At 44.3% G+C, this 27,044-nt stretch overlaps 1 protein-coding gene across 3 annotated transcripts in view; it reads left to right on the plus strand.

Annotated features, from left to right (window-relative positions):
- Positions 1-27,044, plus strand: part of stim1b (stromal interaction molecule 1b) — a 232,233-nt gene that overhangs the window by 69,032 nt on the left and 136,157 nt on the right. For all 3 annotated transcript variants that reach the window (XM_072262442.1, XM_072262443.1, XM_072262444.1), the window contains exon 2: positions 21,560-21,690. In XM_072262442.1, coding sequence (XP_072118543.1) covers positions 21,560-21,690 — 131 coding nt within the window. The remainder of the gene's footprint in view (positions 1-21,559; positions 21,691-27,044) is intronic.

Raw genomic sequence — 27,044 nt, forward strand, 5'->3', positions numbered from 1 at the left:
GATCTTATTCTGGCTGGCTGCCGGTTACCAGTGGAGTTCCACAGAGGTTGGTGTTCAGACTGCTGCTTTTTACGATGTATGTCAATGATTTGGACTACGGTGTTAATGGATTTGTGGCTAAATTTGCTGATGATACAAAGATAGGTGGAGGAGCAGGTAGTGTTGAGGAAACAGAGAGTCTGCAGAGAGATTTAGAGGAATGGGCAAAGAAGTGGCAAATGAAATACAGTGTTGGAAAGTGTATGATGGAAGAAATAAATGGGTAGACTATTATTTAGATGAGGAGAGAATTCAAAATGCAAAGATGCAAAGGGACTTGGGAGTCCTTGTGCAAGATACTCTAAACGTTAACCTCTAAGTTGAGTCGATTGTGAAGAAGGCGAATGCAATGTTGGCATTCATTTCTAGAGGTATAGAATATAAGAGCAGGGATGTGATGTTGAGGCTCTATAAGGCACAGTTTTGGGTTCCTTATTTTAGAAAGGATATACTGACAGTGGAGAGGGTTCAGAGAAGATTCACGAGAATGATTCCAGGAATGAAAGGGTTACCGTATGAGGAACATCTGGCAGCTCTTGGGCTGTATTCCCTGGAGTTCAGGAGAATGAGGGGGGATCTCGTAGAAACATTCCGAATATTAAAATGCCTGAACAGATTAGATATGGCAAAGTTATTTCCCATCGTAAAGGAGTCCAGGAAAAGAGGTCACGACTTCAGGATTGAAGGACGCCCATTTAGAACAGAGATGTGGAGAAATTACTTTGGTCAGAGGGTGGTAAATCTGTGGAATTTGCTGCACGAGCGGCTGTGGAGGCCAAGTCATTGGGTATGTTTAAGGCAGAGATAGATAGGTTCTTAATTAGCCAGGACATCAAAGGGTATGGGGAGAAGGCAGGAGAGTGGGGATGACTGGAAGAATTGGAGCAGCCCATGATTGAATGGCGGAGCAGACTTGATGGGCCAAATGGCCTACTTCTGCTCCTATATCTTATGGTCTTACTGAGGTTCTTTGCATCTTATTGCAATCTTCAACTTGAAATCATTAGCATTGGAATTTCCTCAACTGGCACATGTAGATAGAATGGATCCAGTTCATTGGGACAGCATTTAAAGAACAAAAACTTCTGGAATTCCCTTTGTTTATTTGGAACAATTATGCTGCTAAATTAGGACAGGAGACAGTTGCCAAACAGCTTCCAGCTGGTATCAGTTGCATGCATGCACTTGTTTAGAATGATCGGTTTTTCAATTGCATCAGTAGTATGTGTTTGTTTTCAAAAAGCAGTGATTTTTGTTGCTGATAGCTGGCAAAAAATAAGACAACTCAGAACTGTGTTTTGTTCACTGTGGTTTCAAGCATTCAGGCCTGGAGATGCCAGACATGGCTGGGAGTGAAAATGAAATATTTTTGCTACTTCGATAAGTTAGGAACTATGAAGAATTTGAAGGTATCAACAATCATCTTAAATGGAATGCTCCGCCACAGACTGTGGTGGAGATGAATTCCATGAGTATATTTAAAGCAGAATTTTCTTGATCAGTCTGGGCAACAAAGGTTATCTGTCCTGACGAAGGGTCTCGGCCTGAAACGTCGACTGTACCTCTTCCTAGAGATGCTGCCTGGCCTGCTGCGTTCACCAGCATTTTGTGTGTGTTGCTTGGATTTCCAGCATCTGCAGATTTCCTGGTGTAAAGGTTATTGAGAAAAGGCAGGGATATGGGGGTTGAGTGGGTTTCGGGATCAATCATGATGGAATGGCAGAGCAGACTCAATGGGTTGAATGGCCTAATTCTGCCCCTATGTCTTATGGTCTTATGGAGAGGGTTTAAAAGGTGGTTCACGAAAATGATTCCTGGATTTGAAAGGCTTGTCAAATGAGTGTTTGATGGTTCTGGGCCTCTGATCACTGGAGTTCAAAGGAATGAGGACGGACCTCATTGAAACCTATCAAATGTTGAAAAGCCTCAATGTGGAGAGGATGTTTCTTGTGGTGTGGGTGTCCAAGACCAGAGGACACAGCCTCAGAATAGAGGAACATCTTTTTAGAGCAGTGATGAAGAGGAATTTCTTTAGCCAGAGAGTGGTGAATCTGTGGAATTCGTTGCTACAGGCAGCTGTGGAAGCCAAGTCTTTATGTATATTTACGGCTGAGGTTGATAGATTCTTGATTGGTCAGGGCATGAAGGAATGTGGGGAAAAGCAGGAGACTGAGGCGGAAAGGAAAATTGGATCAGCCATGATGAAGTGCTGGAGCTGACTTGATGGGCCAAATGGTATAATTCTGCTGCTATATCTTATGGTATCTGACAATGACAAGAGACCTGTGTGGGAGAGTTTTTAAAAGTGGGAAAACCGTTGCACTCTCTCAGCCTTGGAAGTGTGGATCCAGTGGGTTGAGCAATCGTCACAACTGGAGTCTTCCTTGGTATTGGTGGATGACTATACCTTGCCATAGCCTTTCGTTCTTCACAGAGCATTGCATAATTGCCTTCCTCGCCATTGGATCTCACTGTAGATCTCATCTGCCCGTCTGCTGGAGCTGATTTCACATGCTAGTTCAGGCATGTCCTCATATCTCATGGAGGTATGAGGCCACTGACTATCCTCACCTGGTTTAGTCTACCTGTTAAAGCAGTGTACTGGGGGCGTGGCCGATGTCGCATGCAAACAGCTCCTTGGAGCCACAGGTGAGAGTTGAGTAGGGACTGAAGGTGAGTGAGCTGCCCCAGAATGGACACAAGTCCCTTCAGCAGATGTGCTACCCCCCCCCCCGACACCTGGTATACTCAGTCAAAGTAGGACCTTGTAGCACCCACAGTTCCAATCTGCTAATTAAATTTGCTGATGACACTACATTGATTGGCCTAATCTCAAATAGTAACGAAGCAACCTATAGAGAAGTCATCACCCTGACACAGTGATATCAAGAAAACAACCTCTCCCTTAATATCACAAAAACAAAGGAGCTGGTTGTGGACTACAGGAGGAATGGAGACGGACTAACCCATATCGGCATCAATGGATCTGGGGTTGAGAGGGTGAACAGCTTTAAGTTCTTCGGCATAAACATCACTGAGGATCTCACGTGGTCTATACATACCAGATGTGTGGTGAAAAAGGCACAACAGCCCCTCTTTCACCTCAGATAGTTGAGGAAGTTTGGTATGGGTCCCCAGATCCTAAGAACTTTCTACAGGGGCACAATTGAGAGCATCCTGACTGGCTGCATCACTGCCTGGTATGGGAACTGTACTTCCCTCAATCGCAGGACTCTGCAGAGAGTGGTGCGGACAGCCCAGCACATCTGTAGTTATGAACTTCCCACGATTCAGGACATTTACAGAGTCAAGTGTGTAAAAAGGGCCCAAAGGATTATTGGGGACCTGAGTCACCCTAACCACAAACTGCTCCAGCTGCTACCATCTGGGAAACGGTACCACAGTATAAAAACCAGAACCAACAGGCTCCGGGACAGCTTCTTCCACCAGGCCATCAGATTGATGAACTCATGCTGATTTGAGTGTACTCTATATTACATTGTCTGTTCTATTTATTATAAATTACTATGATTGCACATTTAGATGGAGACATAATGTAAAGGTTTTTACTCATGTATGTGAAGGACGTAAGTAATAAAGTCAGTTCAATTCAATCCAATGTTGTTTCATTGATGCCTGTTTAGGGATCTCTGGAAATGGTCTTAACTCTGCCAAATGCTGTTGAACACTTTGTAAGACTGACTGATTCTCGTGATCTCTGGAAAGAAACAACTAGTAAACCCCATTGAAGTATCAGACAGCTCCTCAATATAGAACCAAGCAGTCTTATTATATTGAAAAGGAATAACTGCCAGCAACGCCAGCTGAATGACTTGGCAGTTTGCAATGGTGAGCCAGGAGGTTGCAGCTCAAAATCCAAGTTAATTTATCATGTGTACATCAAAACATAAAATGAATTACCACATTTTTGTTAACAACCAATACTGTCGTTGATGTCCTCTGGGCAAGCTGCAAGTGTCGCTACGTATTCTGGCGCCAACTTAGCATGCCCACAATTCTTGGCAGAACAACACCAAGCACAACAAGCAACAGAAAAGTACAAAGAAAGCCCCGCTCCTCCCTCCCACCCACGTACATGTACAGTTCTGTAACCCCAAGTTAGGCCATCTTCAGCCTTCAGTGGACTCCAGCCTGGTCCCTGAACATCACTGTTTTGGTCAAGAAAGGACAGTAGCATCTCCACTCCAGATTGAAGTGAATGAGGCTGTCTCCTATTTTAACCAGTTTTTTACAGGAGCAATCAAAAGTGTTCTGACCAGCTGCACCAATAATCCGATACAGGAATTCCAAGGCATCTGACTGCACGCCCCTACAAAATATTGCTAGGACTACTGAGAGGATCACTGAGGTCTCTTCCACCCATCAGAGGTATTTATTATGAGTGCTGCATACGCAGGGCCCTTAGCATTGTTAATAATCCCTCCCATTTGTCCAGCAGTCTTTTTGACCCCATACCATCAGGAAGGAGGTACCATAACATTAGAACAAGAACAATTAGGATGGGTAACAGGTACATCACCCAGGCCGTAAGACTACTGAACTCCCTGCCACCACCCAGGTCTCATCACATATGAAGTGTCAGTAGCATTACAGTGTTTACTTTTTGACCTGTGTTGTTAATGCACCTTATTATTTGTTAATTTGTGATAATATTACTGTATGTGTGAGATGTTTGTGCCGTACATCTTGGTCGGTAGGAGTGTTGTTTCATTTGGCAGTATACATGTGTACGGTTGAATGACAGACTTGAACTTGATGTAGATTGGACATGCAGACGTTGGGCCTACAACGACCCCCAGAGGCTTTGCAAAGGTTCACTGACCCAGAGTTTAGACTAGATTATGAGGACACTCAGTCCTTGTTTATTGTCATTTAGAAATGCATGCATTAAAAAATGATACAATGTTCCTCCAGAATGATATCACAAGAAGAAACAGGACAAACTAAGACTAGAACTGACAAGACCACATAATTATAACATGTAGTTACAACAGTGCGAAGCAATACCATTATTTGATAAAGAGCAGACCATGGGCACGGTAAAAAAGTCTCAAAGTTCCAGTACCCTCATCATCTCACGCAGGCGGCAGAAGGGAGGAACTCTTCCTGCCATGAACCTCCAAGTGCCGCCAACTTGCTGATGCAGCATCATTGGAAACACCCGACTGCAGCCGACTCTTGAGTCCATCCGAAAACTTCGAGCCTCCGACCAGCCCCTCTGACACAGCCTCTCCGAGCACCATACTCTGCCAAGCGCTTTGACCCGCCCCGGCCGCCGAGCAACAAGCAAAGCCGAGGACGCAGGGCCTTCCACCCGGAGATTCTGGACCACACAGTAGCAGCAGCAGTGAAACAGGCATTTCAGAAGTTTCACCAGATGTTCCTCCGTGCTCTCACGTCCGTCTCCATCAAATCAGGATTGTGCACGGCACCCTACTTGACAAGTAACAGACATCACCACCAGAGTGGCCGCTGCGAGCTGCGTCGTGTCGCCATCTTCTCCTCCCGCAGAGTTTCATTGATTTGACACCTGATACGTGGTGATGTGGTGAGATTGAACTTGGGGTTTTGAATTATTGCAGGTTGTGAGGCAAAGGAGCTCTTACAGACCGTTGCATTGTGACTCAGCAGTTGCTAATTCTCGCTTACCCTGGACTCCCCGTTAGTCCAGAACACCATTCATCTCTTATTAGCAGGCTGTGACATGGGTGATAAGATGAACTTCTGGCTATACTATCCCTTTGATAGTTTATCTTGTAGAGTCTCGTTCCCAGATTTGACTAGTCTGTATCAAATTTTATCCGCTGTGTCTGATAGTTGCTTGTGCTCTTTTTCTTCAGAATCAAAATCAGGTCTGTTATCACCGGCGTGTGATGTGAAATTTGTTAACTTAGCAGCAGCAGTTCAATGCAATACATAATCTAGCAGAGAGAAAAATAATAATCAGTAAACGAGTAAAGCAATTACATAAATTGAATAGATTTTTTAAAACATGCAAAAGCAGAAATACTGTATATTTAAAAAACTGAGGTAGTGTCCAAAGATGCAATATCCATTCAGGAATCAGGTGGCAGAGGGGAAGAAGCTGTTTCTAAATCACTGAGTGTGTGCCTTCAGGCTTCTGTACCTCCTACCTGATGGTAACAGTGAGAAAAGGGCATGTCCTGGGTGCTGGAGGTCCTTAATAATGGACGCTGCCTTTCTGAGACACTGCTCCTTGAAAATATCCTGGGTACTTTGTAGGCTAGTACCCAAGATGGAGCTGACTAGATTTACAACCTGTCTGCAGCTTTTTTCGGTCTTGTGCAGTAACCCCTCCATACCAGACAGTGATGTAGCCTGTCAAGATGCTGTCCATGGTACAACTACAGAAGTTTTTGAGTGTATTTGTTGACATACCAAGTCTCTTCAAATTCCTAATAAAGTATAGCTGCTGTCTTGCCTTCTTCATAACTGCATCGATATGTTGGGACTAGGTTAGATCCTTAGAGATCTTGACACCCAGGAACTTGAAGCTGCTCACTCTCTCTACTTCTGATCCCTCTATGAGGATTGGTATGTGTTCCTTCGTCTTACCCTTCCTGAAGTCCACAATCAGCTCTTTCATCTTACTGGCGTTGAGTGCCAGGTTGTTGCTGTGGCACCACTCCACTAGTTGGCATATCTCACTCCTGTACACCCTCTCGTCACCACCTGAGATGCTACCAACAATGGTTGTATCGTCAGCAAATTATAGATGGTACTTGAGCTATGCCTAGCCATACAGTCATGGGTATACAGAGAGTAGAGCAGTGGGCTAAGCACACACCCCTGAGGTGCATCAGTGTTGATTGTCAGCGAGGAGGAGATGTTATCACCAATCCACACAGACTGTGGTCTTCCAGTTAGGAAGTTGAGGATCCAATTGCAGAGGGAGATACAGAGGCCCAGGTTCTGCAACTTCTCAATCAGGGTTTTGGGATTGATGGTAACCAGTTTGAAGTTGGTTAAACCTTGGCTGATTAGCACAGTGTCTGTTTAAATTTCGGGGAGGATGTACCACCCTGCTTTGAAAGCATGTATAAAGCTGACAGTAAATGTTAAGATTAAAAATTAGCTTTATTTGTCATGTACATCAAAACATACAGTGGAACGAATCATTTGAGTCAAATCAAATCAGCGAGGATTGTTCTGGGGTCAGTTGGTAAATGTCACCATGGTTCTGGCAGCAATACAGCATGCCCACACTCACTCACCCTAACCCCAAAATCTTTGGACTGTGGGAGGGTTGAGGGGTGAGGGTGGGGGGGAGCTTGTGCAGTCACAGGGAGAAAGTACAAACCCTTGGAGACAGCGGTGGTAGTTGATTGTCGATCTGATAGCGTTACACTAATCAGTACACTACTGCGCAGCCTTCGTTCGGCACTGTTAGTTGATCCACATTTTAAGAATGGCTTCAGTTCAAGCTGTTCCATTGGAATGAATGACATACTTTGTTTAAACCCATGAAATCCCTTTTAGGAGGATTCTTTTCATTTGGTATGCAGTGTGCATCGTTATCTGAATGCTTTTTATTTGATTTTGAATGTTGAGGCACGCTGCTGCTGAGCAAAGTCTCTGCAGCCCTTCCCTCCTGCTGAAAGTGAAGTTAGCGTGTTCCACCACCCACTTTACCTCATAAACACAAGAGGCTGCGAATCCAGAGCAACAGACGCAAAATACTGGAGGAACTCAGCAGCTATGGAGAGCAATAAACAGTTGACGTTTTGGGCTGAAACCCTTCAGCGGGACTAGAAAGGAAGGGAGAAGAAGCCAGAACAAGAAGGTGGGGGGAGGGAAAGGAGGACAGCCTGGCAGGAGATAGAGAAGCCAAGTGGGTTGGGGAAGAGGAATGAATTAAAAAGCTGGAAGGTAGAAAAGGCAAAGGGCTGAAGAAGAAGTAATGACTTTAACTTTTGTTTCATTATCAACAACTGGTTATGGTCACTGTCCTTGCAAGGGATAGCTCCCAGGTGAAATGCTAATAAACCTGATTCTGAGAGCTCCACACAGGCTGTCCCTTCAGCCTTGTTTACTGAGGTTAGGACTTTCAGCTCTCCTTCAGCATGTACTGAGAGCTAGGGAGGTCTGAGCTGAGCTGAGCAGCCCAGCCTGTGTGGATGTGGCTGCAGGGTGCCAGACATATTTAGCACATCCCAAATGCACCGAGGAGGAAGTGAACACTGACTTGGAGTGAGCAATGATGTAATCCTGAAACGTCGGCACCACCTTCTTTGGTTATAACATAGTCATAGTCATACTTTATTGATCCCGGGGGAAATTGGCTTTCGTTACAGTTGCACCATAAATAATTAAATAGTAATATGTAAATTATGCCAGGAAATAAGTCCAGGACCAGCCTATTGGCTCAGGGTGTCTGACCCTCCAAGGGAGTTGTTGTAAAGTTTGATGGCCACAGGCAGGAATGACTTCCTATGACGCTCAGTGTTGCATCTCAGTGGAATGAGTCTCTGGCTGAATGTACTCCTGTGCCCAACCAGTACATTATGTAGTGGATGGGAGACATTGTCCAAGATGGCATGCAACTTGGACAGCATCCTCTTTTCAGACACCTCCGTCAGAGAGTCCAGTTCCATCCCCACAACATCACTGGCCTTACGAATGAGTTTGTTGATTCTGTTGGTGTCTGCTACCCTCAGCCTGCTGCCCCAGCACACAACAGCAAACATGATAGCACTGGCCACCACAGACTCGTAGAACATCCTCAGCATCGTCCGGCAGATGTTAAAGGACCTCAGTCTCTTCAGGAAATAGAGACGGCTCTGACCCTTCTTGTAGACAGCTTCAGTGTTCTTTGACCAGTCCAGTTTATTGTCAATCTGTATCCCCAGGTATTTGTAATCCTCCACCATGTCCACACTGACCCCCTGGATGGAAACAGGGGTCACCGGTACCTTAGCTCTCCTCAGGTCTACCACCAGCTCCTTAGTCTTTTTCACATTAAGCTGCAGATAATTCTGCTCACACCATGCGACAAAGTTTCCTACAGTAGCCCTGTACTCAGCCTCATCTCCCTTGCTGATGCATCCATCTATGGCAGAGTCATCTGAAAACTTCTGAAGATGACAAGACTCTGTGCAGTAGTTGAAGTCCGAGGTGTAAATGGTGAAGAGAAAGGGAGACAAGACAGTCCCCTGTGGAGCCCCAGTGCTGCTGACCACTAGTTGATTGCTATAAATTGTCTGACTTTTGCAGCTAATTCTACATGGGGCTGGCAGTGATTCAAAGCACAAAACCTGCAAGGTTTAATACAGGTACTGAACTAGAAAAGTACTGTTTTATCAATCACAAACACAGGAGACTCTGCTGATGCGGAACTCCAGAGCAACCCATACAAAATGCTAGAGGAATTCAGCAGGTCAGGCAGCATCCATGGAAAGGGATAATCGTTCAATGTTTCTGGCTGAGAGTCCTGATGAAGGGTCTCAGTCAAAACAAATGGGCTGTGTATTCCCCTCATAGAGTTCCTCCAGCATTTGTGTGTGTTGCTCTGTTTAATCCATCATGTTCCACTGAACTGTCTGCGTGTATCACTTATCCAGCTAAGCTCAACTAAGCTTCCTCTCTCCACTGTACTTAATATAAAAAAGTAGATTATGGAATAAAAAAACTTTAGTTAATGTTCTGAATGTATCTCTGCAACTTGAGTTCCTTCATTTGCTTGTATCTTGTGGAATCTTTAAGTTTCTTCAGCGAGATGCCTGTACTAGTGATGTTCAACGTTCAAAGTAACTGAATTATCAAAGCACACACGTCTCCAAATACTATCCTGAGATTCATTTTCTTGCAGGCATTCACAGTAGTACAAAGAAAGACAATAGAATCAATGAGGAACAAGTACAAATAAATAATGTGCAAAGGCAACAAATGTTGCAAATACAAAACAAGAAAAAACAACAAAATTATAATAAATAAGCAATAAATATCAAGAACATGAGCCACAGAGTTCTTGCAAAGGAGTCTATGGGTTGTGGGAGAATTTCAGCGCTGGGTGGGTAAAATTGAATAAAGTTATCCCCTCGGGTTCAAGAGTTTGAGGTTTGAGAAGTCAAATTTGACATAAAAGTCAAAGAGAGGACATATAATAGAACAAAACTTAGTGGGAAGTTGGAGGATTGGGAAGCTTTTAAAAACCAACAGAAGGCAACTAAAAAAGTAATTAAGAAGCAAAAGATGGAATATGAAGGTAAGCTGGCTAATAATATTAAAGAGGATACAAAAATGTGAGAATGGATATCAGACTGCTAGAAAATGATGCCAGAGAGGTAGTAATGGAGAAAAGGTAATGTTGGACAAACTGACTAAGTATTTTGCACTAGCAGTATGCTGGAAGTTGAATGTTAGGGAACAGGAGTGTCTGAAGTTGCCATTACTAGGGAAAAGTCTGCAGGTGGGTAAGTCACTTGGACCAGGTGGTCTACGTCCCAGGGTTCTGAAGGAGGTTGCTGAAGAGATTCTGGAGGCATTAGTAATGATCTTTCAAGAATCACTAGTGTGTGATATGGTTCCGGAAGACCAGAAAATTGCGAATGTCACTCCACACTTCAGGAAGGGGGAGAGACAGAAGAAAGGAAATTATAGGCCAGTTAGTTTGACCTCAGTAGGTGGGAAGATGTTGGAATGGATTGTTAAACATAGAAAACCAACAGCACAATACAGGCCCTTCAGCCCACAAAGCTGTGCTGAAAATGTACTTTAGAAATTACCGAGGGTTACCCATAGCCCTCTATTTTCTAAGCTCCAGGTACCTATCCAGGAGCCTCTTAAAGACTCTATTCTATCCGCCCTCACCACCGTCACTGGCAGCCCATTCCACACACTTACCACTCTGTGTTAAAAAAACTTATTCCTGTCATCTCCTCTGTACCTACTTACAAGCACCTTAAAACTGTGCCCTCTCGTGGCAGCCATTTCATCCCTGGGAAAAAGCCTCTGACTATCCACATGATCAATGCCTCTCATCATCTTATACACCTCTATCAGGTCACCTCTCATCCTCCGTCGTTCCAAAGAGGAAAGGCTGAGTTCAGTCAAGGCATGCTCCCCAATCCAGACAACAGACATGTAAATCTCCTCTGCGCCCGTTCTATAATTTAAACATAGAAACATAGAAAATAGGTGCAGGAGTAAGCCATTCGGCCCTTCGAGCCTGCACCGCCATTCAGTATGATCATGGCTGATCATCCAACTCAGAACCCTGTACCAGCCTTCCCTCCATACCCCCGATCCCTTTAGCCACAAGGGCCATATCTAACTCCCTCTTAAATATAGCCAATGAACTGGCCTCTACTGTTTCCTGTGGCAGAGAATTCCACAGATTCACCACTCTCTGTGTGAAGAAGATTTTCTGAATCTCGGTTCCCCTTGATCCTCAAACTGTGACCGCTGGTTCTGGACTTCCCCAACATCGGGAACAATCTTCCTGCATCTAGCCTGTCCAATCCCTTTAGGATTTTATACGTTTCAGTCAGATCCCCCCTCAATCTTCTAAATTCTAACGAGTATAAGCCTAGTTCATCCAGTCTTTCATCATATGAAAGTCCTGCCATCCCAGGATTCAATCTGGTGAACCTTCTTTGTACTCCCTCTATGGCAAGGATGTCTTTCCTCAGATTAGGGGACCAAAACTGCACACAATACTCCAGGTGTGGTCTCACCAAGGCCTTGTACAACTGCAGTAGTACCTCCCTGCTCCTGTACTCGAATTCTCTTGCTATAAATGCCAGCATACCATTCGCCTTTTTCACCGCCTGCTGTACCTGCATGCCCACTTTCAATGACTGGTGTATAATGACACCCAGGTCTCATTGCACCTCCCCTTTTCCTAATCGGCCACCATTCAGATAATAATCTGTTTTCCTGTTTTTGCCACCAAAGTGGATAACTTCACATTTATCCACATTAAATTGCATCTGCCATGAATTTGCCCACTCACCTAACCTATCCAAGTCACCCTGCATCCTCTTAGCATCCTCCTCACAGCTAACACTACTGCCCAGCTTCGTGTCATCCGCAAACTTGGAGATGCTGCATTTAATTCCCTCATCCAAGTCATTAATATATATTGTAAACAACTGGGGTCCCAGCACTGAGCCTTGCGGTACCCCACTAGTCACTGCCTGCCATTCTGAAAAAGTCCCGTTTATTCCCACTCTTTGCTTCCTGTCTGCTAACCAATTCTCTATCCACATCAATACCATACCCCCAATACCGTGTGCTTTAAGTTTGCACAGTAATCTCCTGTGTGGGACCTTGTCAAAAGCCTTTTGAAAATCCAGATATACCACATCCACGGGTACTCCCCTATCCACTCTACTAGTTACATCCTCAAAAAATTCTATGAGATTCGTCAGACATGATTTTCCTTTCACAAGTCCATGCTGACTTTGTCCGATGATTTCACCGCTTTCCAAATGTGCTGTTATCGCATCTTTGATAACTGACTCTAGAAGTTTCCCCACCACCGACGTTAGGCTAACCGGTCTATAATTCCCCGGTTTCTCTCTCCCTCCTTTTTTAAAAAGTGGGGTTACATTAGCCACCCTCCAATCCTCAGGAACTAGTCCAGAATCTAAAGAGTTTTGAAAAATTATCACTAATGCATCCACTATTTCTTGGGCTACTTCCTTAAGCACTCTGGGATGCAGACCATCTGGCCCTGGGGATTTATCTGCCTTTAATCCCTTCAATTTACCTAACACCACTTCCCTACTGACATGTATTTCGCTCAGTTCCTCTATCTCACTGGACCCTCTGTCCCCTACTATTTCCGGAAGATTATTTATGTCCTCCTTAGTGAAGACAGAACCAAAGTAATTATTCAATTGGTCTGCCATGTCCTTGCTCCCCATAATCAATTCACCTGTTTCTGTCTGTAGGGGACCTACATTTGTCTTAACCAATCTTTTTCTTTTCACATATCTGCAAAAGCTTTTACAGTCAGTTTTTATGTTCCCTGGCAGTTTTCTCTCATAATCTTTTTTCCCCTTCCGAATTAAGCCCTTTGTCCTCCTCTGATGAACTCTGAATTTCTCCCAGTCCTCAGATGAGCCACTTTTTCTGGCTAATTTGTATGCTTCTTCTTTGGAATTGATACTATCCCTAATTTCCCTTGTCAGCCACGGGTGCACTACCTTCCTTGATTTATTCTTTTGCCAAACTGGGATGAACAATTGTTGTAGTTCATCCATTCGATTTCCACCTCTTCCTAGAGTGAGGTGACCAGAACTGAGCACAGTACTCCAAGTGGGTTCTGACCAGGGTCCTATATAGCTGTAACATTACCTCACGGCTCCCAAATTCAATCCCATGGTTGATGAAAGTCAATGCACCGTATGCCTTCTTAACCATAGAGTCAACCTGCACAGCAGCTTTGGGTGTCCCATGGACATGGACCCTAAGATCCTCTGATCCTCCACATTGCCAAGAGCCTTACCATTTGAAAAGAGCTGACGAAATATTCAAAAAGCTAGGTAATGATAGGAATCTGGAAGATTATAAGGCTAGCAGAAAGGAGCTCAAGAAAGAAATTAGGAAAGCCAGAGGGGCCATGAGAAGTCCTTGGCGGACAGGATTAAGGAAAACCCCAAGGCATTCTATAAGTATGTTAAAAACAAGAGGATAAGACGTGAGAGAATAGGACCAATCAAGTGTTACAGTGGAAAAGTGTGTATGGAACTGGAGAAGATAGCAGAGTACTTAATGAGTACTTTGCTTCAATATTCACTACGGAAAAGGATATTGGCGATTGTAGGGATGACTTGCAGTGGACTAAAAAGCTTGAGCATGTAGATATTAAGAAAGAGGATGTGCTGGAACTTTTGGAAAGCATCAAGTTGGATAAGTCACTGGGACCAGATGAGATGTACCCCAGGCTACATTTCTCATCATCTTTTACACCTCTATCAGGTCACCTCTCATCCTCCATCGCTCCAAGGAGAAAAGGCTGAGTTCACTCAACCTGTTTTCATAACGCATGCTCCCCAATCCAGGCAACATCCTTGTAAATCTCCTCTGCACCCTTTCTATGGTTTCCACATCCTTCCTGTAGTGAGGCGACCAGAACTGAGCACAGTACTCCAAGTGAGGTCTCACCAGGGTCCTATATAGCTGCAACATTACCTCTCGGCTCCTAAATTCGATTCCACAATTAATGAATGCAAATACACAGTATGCCTTCTTAACCACAGAGTCAACCTGCGCAGTTGCTTTGAGTGTCCTATGGACTGGGACCCCAAGATCCCTTTGATCCTCCACGCTGCCAAGATTCTTACCATTAATACTATATTCTGCCATCATATTTGACCTACCAAAATGAACCACTTCACACTTATCTGAACTCCATCTGCCACTGCTCAGCCCAGCTTTGCATCCTGTCAATGTCCTGCTGTAACCTCTGACAGCCCTCCACATTATCCACAACATCTCCAACCTTGGTGTCATCGGCAAACTTGCTAACCCATCCCTCCACTTCCTCATCCAGGTCATTTATAAAAATCACGAAGAGTAAGGGTCCCAGAACAGATCCCTGAGGCACACCACTGGTCACCGACCTCCATCCAGAAAATGACCCGTCTACAACCACTCTTTGCCTTCTGTGGGCAAGCTAGTTCTGGATCCGTAAAGCAATGTCCCCTTGGATCCCATGCCTCCTTACTTTCTCAATAAGTCTGGCATGGGGTCCAAGGGGACATTGCTTTGTGGATCCAGAACTTATCAAATGCCTTGCTGAAATCCATATACACTACATCTACTGCTCTTCCTTCATCAATGTGTTTAGTCACATCCTCAAAAAATTCAATCAGGCTCTTAAGGCATGACCTGCCCTTGACAAAGCCATGCTGACTATTCCTAATCATATTATACCTCTCCAAATGTTCATAAATCCTGCCTCTCAGGATCTTCTCTATCAACTTACCAACCACTGAAGTAAGACTCACTGGTGTATAATTTCCTGGGCTATCTCTGCTCCCTTTCTTGAATAAAAGAACAACATCAGCAACCCTCCAATCCTCCAGAACCTCTCCCGTCCTTATTGATGATTCAAAGATCATCGCCAGAGGCTCAGCAATCTCCTCCCTCGCCTCCCACAGTAGCCTGGGGTATATCTCATCCGGTCCTGGCAAGTTATCCAACTTGATGCTTTCCAAAAGCTCCAGCACATCCTCTTTCTTAATATCTACATGCTTAAGCTTTTCAGTCTGCTGCAAGTCAGCACTACAATCACCAAGATCCTTTTCCATAGTGAATACTGAAGTAAGGTATTCATTAATTACCTCTGCTATTTCCTCTGGTTCTATACACACTTTCCCACTGTCACACTTGATAGGTCCTATTCTTTCACGTCTTATCCTCTTGCTCATGGAGTTTTCCTTAATCCTGCCCGCGAAGGCCTTCTCACGGTCCCTTCTGGCTCTCCTAATTTCCTTTTTAAGCTCCTTCCTGTTAGCCTTATAATCTTATAAACCCTAACATTATCTAACTCTCTGAACCTTTTGTAAGCTTTTCTTTTTGACTAGATTTATTATAGCCTTTGTACACCATGGTTCCTGTACCCTACCATAACTTCCCTGTCTCATTGGAATGTACCTATGCAGAAATCCATACAAATATCCCTTGAACATTTGCCACATTTTTTCTGTACTTTTCCCTGAGAACATCTGTTCCCAATTTAAGCATCCAACTTCCTGCCTGATAGCCTTATAATTCCCCTTACTCTAATTAAATACTTTTCTAACTTGTCTGTTCCTATCTCTCTCCAATGCTATTGTAAAGGAGACAGAATTATGATCACCATCTCCAAAATGCTCTCACACTGTGAGATCTGACACCTGACCAGGTTCATTTCCCAATACCACATCAAGTACAGTCTCTCCTCTTGTAGGTTTATCTACATATTGTGTCAAGAAACCTTCCTGAATACACCTAACAAACTCCACCCCATCTAAACCCCTTGCTCTAAGGAGATGCCAATCGATATTTGGGAAATTAAAATCTCCCATCACGACAACTCTGTTATTATTACACCTTTCCAGGATCTGTTTCCCTACCTGCTCCTCGATATCCCTGTTACTATTGGACAGCCTATAAAAAAGTACCCAGTAAAGTTATTGACCCCTTCTTGTTCCTAACCTCCACCCACAGAGACTCTGTAGACAATCCCTCCATGACGTCCACCTTTTCTGCAGCCGTGACACTAACTCTGATCAACAGTGCCACACCCCCACGTCTTTTGCCTCTTTCCCTGTTGTTTCTGAAACATCTAAAACCTGGCACTTGAAGTAACCATTCCTGTCCCTGAGCCATCCTAGTTTCTGTAATGGCCACCACATCATAACTCCAAGTACTGATCCATGCTCTAAGCTCATCCGCTTTGTTCACAATACTCCTTGCGTTGAAATAGACACATCTCAAACCGTCTGTCTGAATGCATCCCTTCTCTATCACCTGCCTATCCTCCCTCGCACATTGTCTCCAAGCTTTCTCTATTTATGAGCCACCCGCCTCTTCCCCAGTCTCTTCTGTTTGGTTCCCACCAACCAACAATTCTAGTTTAAACTCTCCCCAGTAGCCTTAGCAAACCTCTCCGCCAGGATATTGGTCCCCCTGAGATTCCAAGTGTAACCCATCCTTTTTGTGCAGATTATACCTGCCCCAAAAGAGGTCCCAGTGATCCAGAAATCTGAATCCCTGCCCCCTGCTCCAATCCCTCAGCCACGCATTTATTCTCCACCTCATTCTATTCCTATTCTCACTGTCGCGTAGCACAGGCAGTAATCCTGAGATTACTACCTTTGCGATTCTGCTTCTCAACTTCCTTCCTAACTCCCTTCCTTTTTTCAGGTCCTCCTCTCTTTTCCTACCTATTTCATTGGTACCAATATGTACCACGACTTCTGGCTGTTCTCCCTCCCACTGCAGTATATCGTGGATGCGATCTGAAACATCTCGGACCCTGGCACCTGGGAGGCAAACTACCATCCATGTTTCTTTCCTGCGTCCACAGAATCGCCTGTCTGACCCCTAACTATAGAGTTCCCTATCACTGCTGCCATCCTCTTCCTTTCCCTACCTTTCTGAGCCACAGGGCCAGACTCTGTGCCAGAGGCACGGCCACTGTTGCTTCCCCCAGGTCAGCTGTCCCCCCACCCCACCAGTACTCAAGCAGGAGTACTTATTGTCAAGGACTACAGCCATAGAGGTACTCTGTAGTGCCTGACTCTTCCCCTTCCCTCTCCTGACTGTTATGCGCTTGTCTGTCTCCCGTGACCCCGGTGTGACCACCTGCCTATAACTCCTTTCTATCACCTCCTCGCTCTCCCTGACCAGACGAAGGTCATCGAGCTGCATCTCCAGTTCCCTAACTCAGTCCCTTAGGAGCTGCAGCTTGACACACTGGGTGCACATGTGGCCGTCCGGGAGGCTGGGAGACTCCAGGACCTCCCACATCTGACACCAAGCACAGAAAACTGGCCTCACACACATACTACTTCCTTCCGCAATTAACACAGGTAAACCTACCTTGCCTCATTACCGCCTCAGCCCATTAAGCCAAAACCCTATCACTCTGCTACCTCTCATTCCGCTGCCCGCTGGATATGGCGGTCTTCTTTTTAAACTTTTCCCGCTCTACTGGCTGACGTCATGCGCCTGTGCAGTCTTGCTTCTCTTTTACCCCAAGCAGTTAACCTGCCTTCGCTCCGGAAATCCTTAGCCGTTCACCTGCAGCCTTTTTGCTCCGAATCAAAATCACAGAGATCCAGTCATAGGATGGAAATTCCTAAACGGAGGCATTGCATTTATGAGAGCCATGTGGGGCAGCAGTGGTTGATGGGTGAATGGAATTTGTAGCGTTAGCGCATGGGTAACATGGCCTTAGAGAAACTCATTGATGGAAACTGGTGTGTGCTAGAATCATTGAATCTTGAGCTGAAAATGGCCACAGAAGAGATAATTACCAGCTGATCCATTGTAAAGGTGACAGCATTCAGCTATCATGTTTCAATATTTTTATTAGTTTCTACATAGTAGAATACAGAGTACAAGAAAGTATATATAAAAGGTCAAAAACAATAAGAAAAAACTGTGAATTACATTGTATCTATTCATAATAACAATCTCATTACCCCGTATTCATGTAGTCAATAGTTATAACAAAATATACTAATTTATTACAAAGAAAGTGTCTAACCCCTACTGACCGAAGCTGTTTATTAAGGAGAAAAAAGGCAACATACCTTCTTGTATAATAAAAATTAATAATAGCCAACATCTAAATTTTAACAACAAATTGAGGGTTTTGAAAGTTTTGAAAATAATTCAGAAAGGGTCCCCACAATGTTTGAAAGTCTTGACGAGATTCTGAAATTGAACAACGAATCTTCTCTAAATCTAAGCATGACATAATGTCGTATAACCATTGGGCATGAGTAGGAGGAAAAACACCTTTCCATTTAAACAAAAGCGCCCTCCTAGCTATAAGAGAGCTAACGGCCAAAATATGTAAATCAGATGTCTTCAGCTTGATATCTTGTCCTGCAACAATATGATATAGCTATCATTTCAAAGTCAAAATAAAATTTATTATCAAAGTACACATTTTTTACCATAATAGAATTTATGATAAAAGCTGACGAGTAACCAATGTGCAAAAGAAGGCTAATATTGTGAGTAATAAAAAGTAATACTGAGAGCATCAGTTGTCGAGTCCTTTAAAAGTGAGGCTGTAGATTGTGGAGTCAGTTCAGAGTTGTCTGTCCCAATGGTGCCCTTGATTGGAATAATTTCAGACCTAGGATGGATATTTATAAACCCCTGTTGAAGAAATTGCTATGTTTACACAGGCTCAAGTCCAAAACATTCTGGGTCCTTGATGTTCTGCTAAAAGGCCTTTTGCTGTGAGCTGGAGTGTTCTACAAACTGCCCACAAAATGGATACAGTTATAACACCTCAGAGAAGTGTGGGTACGGCCATGGATGGGAGGGGTATGAAGGGAGTTTGTTAGGATGCAGGTAGATGGGACTAGGCAGTAGATCAGGCTAGCATGGACTTGCTGGGTTGAAGGGTCTGTGTCATGCTCTATATCTTGGAAGTATTCATTTCCATTCTGCAATGGCTATAAATCAGAAATTGTCCCAGAAGGCAGCCTCCTACATTACTCAATCTAATCCTTCCCTCCTACATATTCCCCCCCACCACCACCATTTTTCTTCACATCCATGTGCCCAAGAATCCCTTAAATGTCTTAATGTATCTGCCTGTACCACCACCCCGACAGTACATTCCATGTACTCACCACTCTGTAAAGAAAAAAACTAACTCTGACATTCTACCCTGCCCCCAATATGTTCCTCCAATCACCTTAAAATTCTGCCCTGGGATAAAGTATCTAGCTGTCCACTCATATCAATCACCTTACACATCCCTATCAGGTCACCTGTCATCCTCCTTCACTCCAAACTGAAAAGCCCAAGCTTGCCCAGTCTTTCATTCAGACTATTGTTTAGTGAGTGTTCCTTTCTCCATCTCCTACTGAGGCATGATTTCACAATGGAGAGACGTTTTCTGTTAATTCGTTATATATTCCAGGCTAGGGGCACGACCAGTGTTTAGTGTCCGTCCTGTGTCACTGAGGTGCTTGGTATAGCATTCTCCCTCAGGTGAATCTTCAGTCAAAGGCACTCCATGTACCTACCACTCTGTGTGTTGGGGGGCTGTTTAACTGGAGACAGTGTGAAGGGGGCAGCTTAACAGGACATGGTGTGACGAGGGCCGTTTAACTGGAGATGGTGTGACCAAGACAGTTTAACTGGACACAGTGTGACAAGGGCTGTTCCACTGGAGACGGTGTGACCAAGACAGTTTAACAGGAGATGGTGTGATGAGGCCTGTTTAATTGGAGACGGTGTGACGAGGGCTGTTTAACTGGACACTGTTTAACATTTTCACGTTTCCATTAATAAGCCTGGGTGGCGGTGTGGCGATACATCTCTACCAAAGGTGGTGTAAGCCACTCTCCCCTCCGCAAGCCCTCTGGTCACCCTTGGGCAAGGTGTAGCATGTGCTTAGCCCCTGATCGGGGTCACATGAAGCCAGGTGGTGGATGGTTGTGTGAGCAGCCAGTGCAAATCACGAGTCCTGGTTATGTGGCCACTGACGCCAGTCAGACAATCTCTGAAGAGTATTGATAATGGCTGGGGTCACCCGTCATGCAAAGATACTGGCCTTAAGAAGGCAATGACAAACCACTCCTTCGGTAAAATTTGACAAGAACAATCATGGTCATGAGATCACGATTGCCTGCATCACACAACATGGCATGCAATACAGGTCAGGTCATTAGTTATGGAATGAAAGCTTTTGCTCAGCCTCGCTTTACTACACTTCTTTGAAGTTTCATTGACTGTACAATGCAGAAAGACCTTCATTATAATGCTGTGTTACACCATAGAACCATAGAAACTACAGCACAGAAACAGGCCTTTTGGCCCATCTTGGCTGTGCCGAACCATTTTCTGCCTAGTCCCACTGACCTGCACACAGACCATATCCCTCCATACACCTCCCATCCATGTATCTGTCCAATTTATTCTTAAATGTTAAAAAAGAACCGGCATTTACCACCTCGTCTGGCAGCTCATTCCATATTCCCACCACTCTCTGTTTGAAGAAGCCCCCCCTAGTGTTCCCTTTAAACTTTTCCCCCCTCACCCTTAACCCATGTCCTCTGGTTTTTTTCTCCCCTTGCCTCAGTGGAAAAAGCCTGCTTGTATTCACTCTATCTATACCCATTCTAATTTTATATACCTCTATCAAATCTCCCCTCATTCTTCTATGCTCCAGGGAATAAAGTCCTAACCTATTCAACCTTTCTCTGTAACTGAGTTTCTCAAGTCCCGGCAACATCCTTGTAAACCTTCTCTGCACTCTTTCAACCTTATTAATATCCTTCCTGTAATTTGGTGACCAAAATTGAACACAATACTCCAGATCTGGCCTCACCAGTGCCTTATACAACCTCATCATAACATTCCAGCTCTTTTACTCAATACTTTGATTAATAAAGGCCAATGTACCAAAAGCTCTCTTTACCACAGAGCATGTGAAGTCCCATAATCTGATTCCTCAGCCAACATCACTCAATTGCCTGCAAGACATTATCATGATGCCTCAAGCATTTAGCTGCCATGGGTTTGGGGTGTAATGTCACTCTGCTTTACGTTCTTATTTCAACAATATTTGATACAGTGGAGAAAACAATTATTCCAAATCACGTGAAACTGGTCATTGAACACCTGGGTATTTTGCTGGGTTTGCAAGCTCTTCAGCTTCACTTGTCCATGCGCCACCCAGACATATGCCTAATTCCTCCAGTCAGTGTGAAATCCCTCTGTTCTCATTGGGTTCGCTGCACGGTTTTTCTGCGATGTGGTTCCAGTCTAATTCTGTTTCTCCCTTCAGATCTGTGTCGGATTGATGAAGCATCATGCCATATTGAAGAGGAGGTTCTCCGCTTTGAGGCCATCATGAGCATCCATAAGCAGATGGACGATGATGCCAATGGAAATGTTGATGTGGAGGAGAGCGATGAGGTCAGTAATGATGTGGCAGCAACTCTCAGTATCCTAACTCTAAGAGCTTCTTTAGCCATTGCCCCATCGTGTTTTATATGCTGCATCGGATCTTGTTCTCCTTTACACTTGTGACAGAAGAATGATAATAAACAATCTTGAATCCTGACTCCACAGAATCCCGAGGCTGAGGCTTCACTCTGACTTTGTGCTGAAGAACCTCATTTTCTTCCTTCTTGATGGGTACCAAAAGGAAATTGTACCTGGAGAACTTGCTTGTTTAAAACCATGATGATGATAGCACTAGAAATGATTATTCAATACAAGCACAGGCAGCACTTTATCGTAGCATTTTGTATAGTGCTTTTACAGTGCCAGGTTCAATCTTACCATTGTCTGTCAGGAGTTTGTTCGTACTCTGCATGACTGCTTGGGTTTCTTCCATGTGTTCCACTTTCCTTCTACAGTTGAAAGATGTACCGGTTGGCGCAATAATAATAATAATAATAAATAAACAATAAATATCGAGAACATGAGATGAAAAGTCCTTGGAAAGGAACTGTGACATTGTGGCCATTACAGAGACTTGGATGTCTCAGGGGCAGGAATGGCTGCTGAGTGTGCCGGACTTTAGATGTTTTAAAAAGGACAGGGAGAGGCAAAAGAGGTCGGGGAGTGGCATTACTAATCAGGGATAGTATCACGGCTGCAGAAAAGGAGTAGTCATGGAGGGATTGTCTACTAAGTCAGTGTGGGTGGAAGTCAGAAACAGGAAGGGGGCAATAGCTGTACTGGCTGTTTTTTATAGACCCCCCAATAGTAACAGACATCGAGGAGCAGATAGGGAGACGGATTCTGGAATGGTGTAGTAATAATAGGGTTATTGTGATGGGACATTTTAATTTTCCTAATATTGACTGGCATCTCCTTCGAGCAAGGGGTTTAGATGAGGTGGAGTTTGTTAAGTGTGTTCAGGAAGTTTTACTGACGCAATATGTAGATTACCCTACAAGAGGAGAGGCTGTACTCGATCTGGTATTGGGAAATGAACCTGGTCAGTTGTCAGATCTCTCGGTGGGAGAGCATTTTGGAGGTAGTGACCACAACTCTTACCTCCTTTGCCTTAGCACTAGAGAGGGATAGGAGCAGGCAATTTGGGAATACATTTAATTGGGATAGGGGGAAATATGGTACTATTAGGCAGGAACTTGGGAACATAAATTTGAAAGTAGATATTCTCAGGGAAACACACAGCAAAAATGTGTCAAATGTTGAGGGAACATTTGCATTGCATTCTGCATAGGTATGTTCTATTGAGCATTGAGACAGAGAAAGGATGAAAGGGTAAAAGAACCACAATATACAAAGGATGCAGAAAATCTAGTTAAGAAAAGAAAAGCTTACGAAAGGTTCAAAAAGCTAGGTACTGTTAGAGCACTGGAAAATTACAAGGGTGTCAGGAAGAAGCTCAAGAATTTAATTAGGAGAGCTAGAAGGGGTCATGAGAAGGCCTTGGCAAGCAGGATTAAGGAAAACCACAAAGCATTCTATAAGTATGTGAAGAGCAAGAGGCTAAGATGTGAGAGAATAGGACTAATCAAGTGTGACAGTGGAAAAGTGTGTATGGAACCGGAGGAGGTAGCGGAGGTACTTAATGAATACTTTGCTTCAGTATTCACTAGTGAAAAAGACCTTGGCAATTGTGGGGAAGACTTGCAGCAGACTGAAATGTTTGAGTGTATAAACATTAAGAAAGAGGATGTGCCAGAGCTTTTGAAAGGTATTAAGTTAGATAAATCGCCAGGACCGGACGAGATTACCCCAGGCTACTGTGGGAAGCGAGGAGGAGATTGCTGAGCCTCTGGCGATGGTCTTTACATCATCAATAGGGGCGGGAGAAGTACCAGAGGATTGGAAGATTGCAAATATTGTTTCCTTGTTCAAGAAAGGGAGTAGAGATAACCCAGGAAATTATAGACCAGTGAGTCTGACTTCAGTGGTGGGCAAGTTGTTGAAGAAGATCCTGAGAGGCAGGATTTATGAGCATCTGGAGAGACATACTGTGATTAGGGATAGTCAGCATGGCTTTGTAAGGGCAGGTCATGCCTTACAAACCTGATTGAATTCTTCGAAGATGTAACAAGACACATTGATGTCATCTAGCTTAGAGCAGTGGATGTAGTGTATATGGATTTCAGCAAGGCATTTGATGAGGTTCCCCATGCTAGGCTCATTCAGAAAGTAAAGAGGCATGGGGTCCAAGGAAACCTTGATTTGTGGATCCAGAAATGGCTTGCCCAGAGAAAGCAAAGGGTGGTTATTAGGTGGTTCGTGTTCTGCTTGGAGGATGGGGACCAGTGGTGCTCTGCAGGGATCTGTTCTGGGACCCCTCCTCTTTGTCACTTTCTTTATAAATGACCTGGATGAGGAAGTAGAAGGGTACGTTAGTAAGTTTGCTGTTGACAAAGGTTGGGGTGTTGTGAATAATCTGGAGGATTGTCAGAGGTTACAGTGCCATGTCGATAGGATGCAGAACTGGGCTGAAGAGATGGTAGACAGAGTTCAACCGAAGTGGTTCATTTCGGTAGGTCAAATTTGAAGACAGAATATAATAATAATGGTAAGATTCTTGGTAGTGTGGAAGATCAGCAAGATCTTGGGGTCTGTGTCCATAGGACACTCAAAGCTGTTCAACAGGTTGACAGCGTGGTTAAGAAGGCATATGGTGTGGTGGCCTTCATCAGCCGTGGGATTGAGTTCAAGAGCCATGAGGTAATGTTATAGCTATACAAGACCTTAGTTAGACCCCACTTGGAGTACTGTGCTCAGTTCTGGTCACCTCATTACAGGAAGGATGTGGATACTATAGAGAGAGTGCAGAGGAGATTTACAAGGATGTTGCCCGGATCGGAGAGTATGCCTTATGAGAATAGGTTGTGTGAACTTGGCCTTTTCTCCTTGACTCAGTAGAGGATGACAGGTGACCTAATAGAGGTGTATAAGATGTTGAGAGGAATTGATTGTGTGAATAGCCAGAGGCTTCTTCCCAGGGCTGAAATCACTAACATGCGGGAACATAGTTTTAAGGTGCTTTGAAGTAGGTACAAAGGGGGTGTCAGAGGTAAGTTTTTCACACAGAGAGTTGTGGGTGTGTGGAATGCACTGCCAGCGGCAATGGTGGAGGCAGATATGATAGGATCTTTTAAGAGACTCTTGGATAGGTACAATGGAGCATTGAAAAATAGAGGGCTATGCGGTAGGGAAATTCTAGGCAGTTTCTGGAGTAGATTACATGGCCGGCACAACACTGTGGGCCGGAGGGCTACTGTAATGTGCTGTAGATTTCTATGTTCTATGTTCTAAGTGAGTCCATAGGTTATGGAAACAGATCAGTGATGGGGGAGTGAAGTTATCTCCTCTCTTTAAAGAGCCCTGAGGCTCCTGCGCCTTCTTTCTGATGGCAGCAGCGAGAAGAGAGCAAGTCCTGGGTGGTGGAGTTCCTGATGATGGGTATCACCTACGACAACAGTCCATGTAGATGTGCTCGATGGTGGGGAGACTTTACCTGTGACGGACTGGGCCGTATCCACTACTTTTTCTTGGATTTTCTCTTCAGGAGCATTGGTGTTTCCATACCAGGCTGTGATGCAGCCAGTCAATATACACATCTATAGAAGTCTGTCAGAGTTTTAGATGTCGTGTGAAATCTCCGCGAACTCACCACAGGATGTCCTGTTTTGACCACTGTATGTAGCTGGTGTGACTAATTGAGATGAATTTCTGTGAAAAGTAGCAGAAATCAACTAAACAGATGAACTAAGCACAGTTTTTGCAGATGCATCCTTGCAGTGTGTGAGCTGACTGATATGTCTGCCCAAATAACATCAGTGGCAATATTTCAGAAGTGATAATCCCTTAACTCTGAAATGCTTCTGAACTTCCCAAGAACCAGGAAAAGTCCCTCACGTGTGTTAAAATGTTGAATGTTGCATAAGGAAAACCCAGTCTAGGCTTGTAAATGTCTCTCATATGCTGATCAGCCTCTTGCTCCTGATCTGATTTCACCATTCTTCAGCTAGTGGCTCTTTCTCTCCTTTCCTCTTCCTCGCTCACTTTGCTTTTCACTATCCCTTTCTGTTATTCTCTGAATTTTTTAAAATCTCTCCAACCCTTTCATCACATTTATTGCTGGCATATGTCATGAAATTTGTTCTTTTTTGCAGCAGTACATAATAAAAAACTATCAATTATATATATTTTCTTTTTTTTTAAGTTGCAGCTAGATGGTAGTGAAAAGAGGCATATTCTATATACAGTATCTGTTTGCCTCTTTTCACTACCATATGTATATTTTTGCCACTTTTCACTACTGTATAAATAGTGCAAAAAGAGAGAGGTAGAAAATAGTGAGGTAGTGTTCATGGGCTCATTGCCTGTCAGAATTCTGATGGCGGAGGGGAAGAAGCTGTTTCTGAAACATTGAGTGTGTGCCTTCAGGCTCCCGTACCACCTCCTTGATGGTAGCAGTGAGAAGAGGGTACGTCCTGGGCGACAGGGATCCTTAATGATGGATGCCGCCTTTGAAAGTGTCCTCGTTGCTGAGGAGGCTGGTGCCCATGGTGGAGCTGGCTGAGTTTACAACTTTCTACAGTGGCCGCTCTGTACCAGACAGTGATGCAACCAGTTAGGATGCTCTCCATGGTACATCCGTAGAAATTTCCTCGCGATGATCCCAGCCACTGCCTTCATTTCTGGCCTCCTCTTGCTACCTAGCCTCACCTCAGATTCCCACAGTCTGGTGGTCGCTTTGGGGCAAGGCAGTATGGGATTTACTACGCTCTGACATGCCATTTGCTGATTGCCTCAGACACAGCTAACAGCAGCTACTGTCAGGGTTTAATCTCCTTGTTACCCTGGTACTGTTGCATCTGTCTTCCTTTGACAACCCAACAATTCCAGCAGTCTCCTGAAGTCACGTTTCTATTGTCTGTGTGCAGAGCCAAGTAGTTCTCCGTGCCAGTTTCAGCTGTACAATAAATTTAAAAGGAATTGGCTTTGTCACTTAAAACACTTGACAGATATTCAGTGGAGAGCATTCTGACAGGCTGCTTCACTGTCTGGTATGGGGGTTGGGGGACTGCTACGCAGCACCAAAAAAAGCTGCAGAAAGTTGTAAAATTAGTTAGCTCCATCTTGGGTACTAACCTCTGTAGTATCCAAAACATCTTCGAGGAGCGGTGCCTCAGAGAGGTGATATCAGGACCCCCCATCACCCAGGACTTGCCCTCTTCTCATTGCTACCGTCAGGGAGGAGGTACAGGAGCCTGAAGGCACTCACTCAATATTTCTGGAACGGCTTCTTCCCCTTCACCATC

Source organism: Mobula birostris, chromosome 7 (assembly GCF_030028105.1).
Source record: "Mobula birostris isolate sMobBir1 chromosome 7, sMobBir1.hap1, whole genome shotgun sequence".
Lineage (NCBI taxonomy): Eukaryota > Metazoa > Chordata > Chondrichthyes > Myliobatiformes > Myliobatidae > Mobula > Mobula birostris.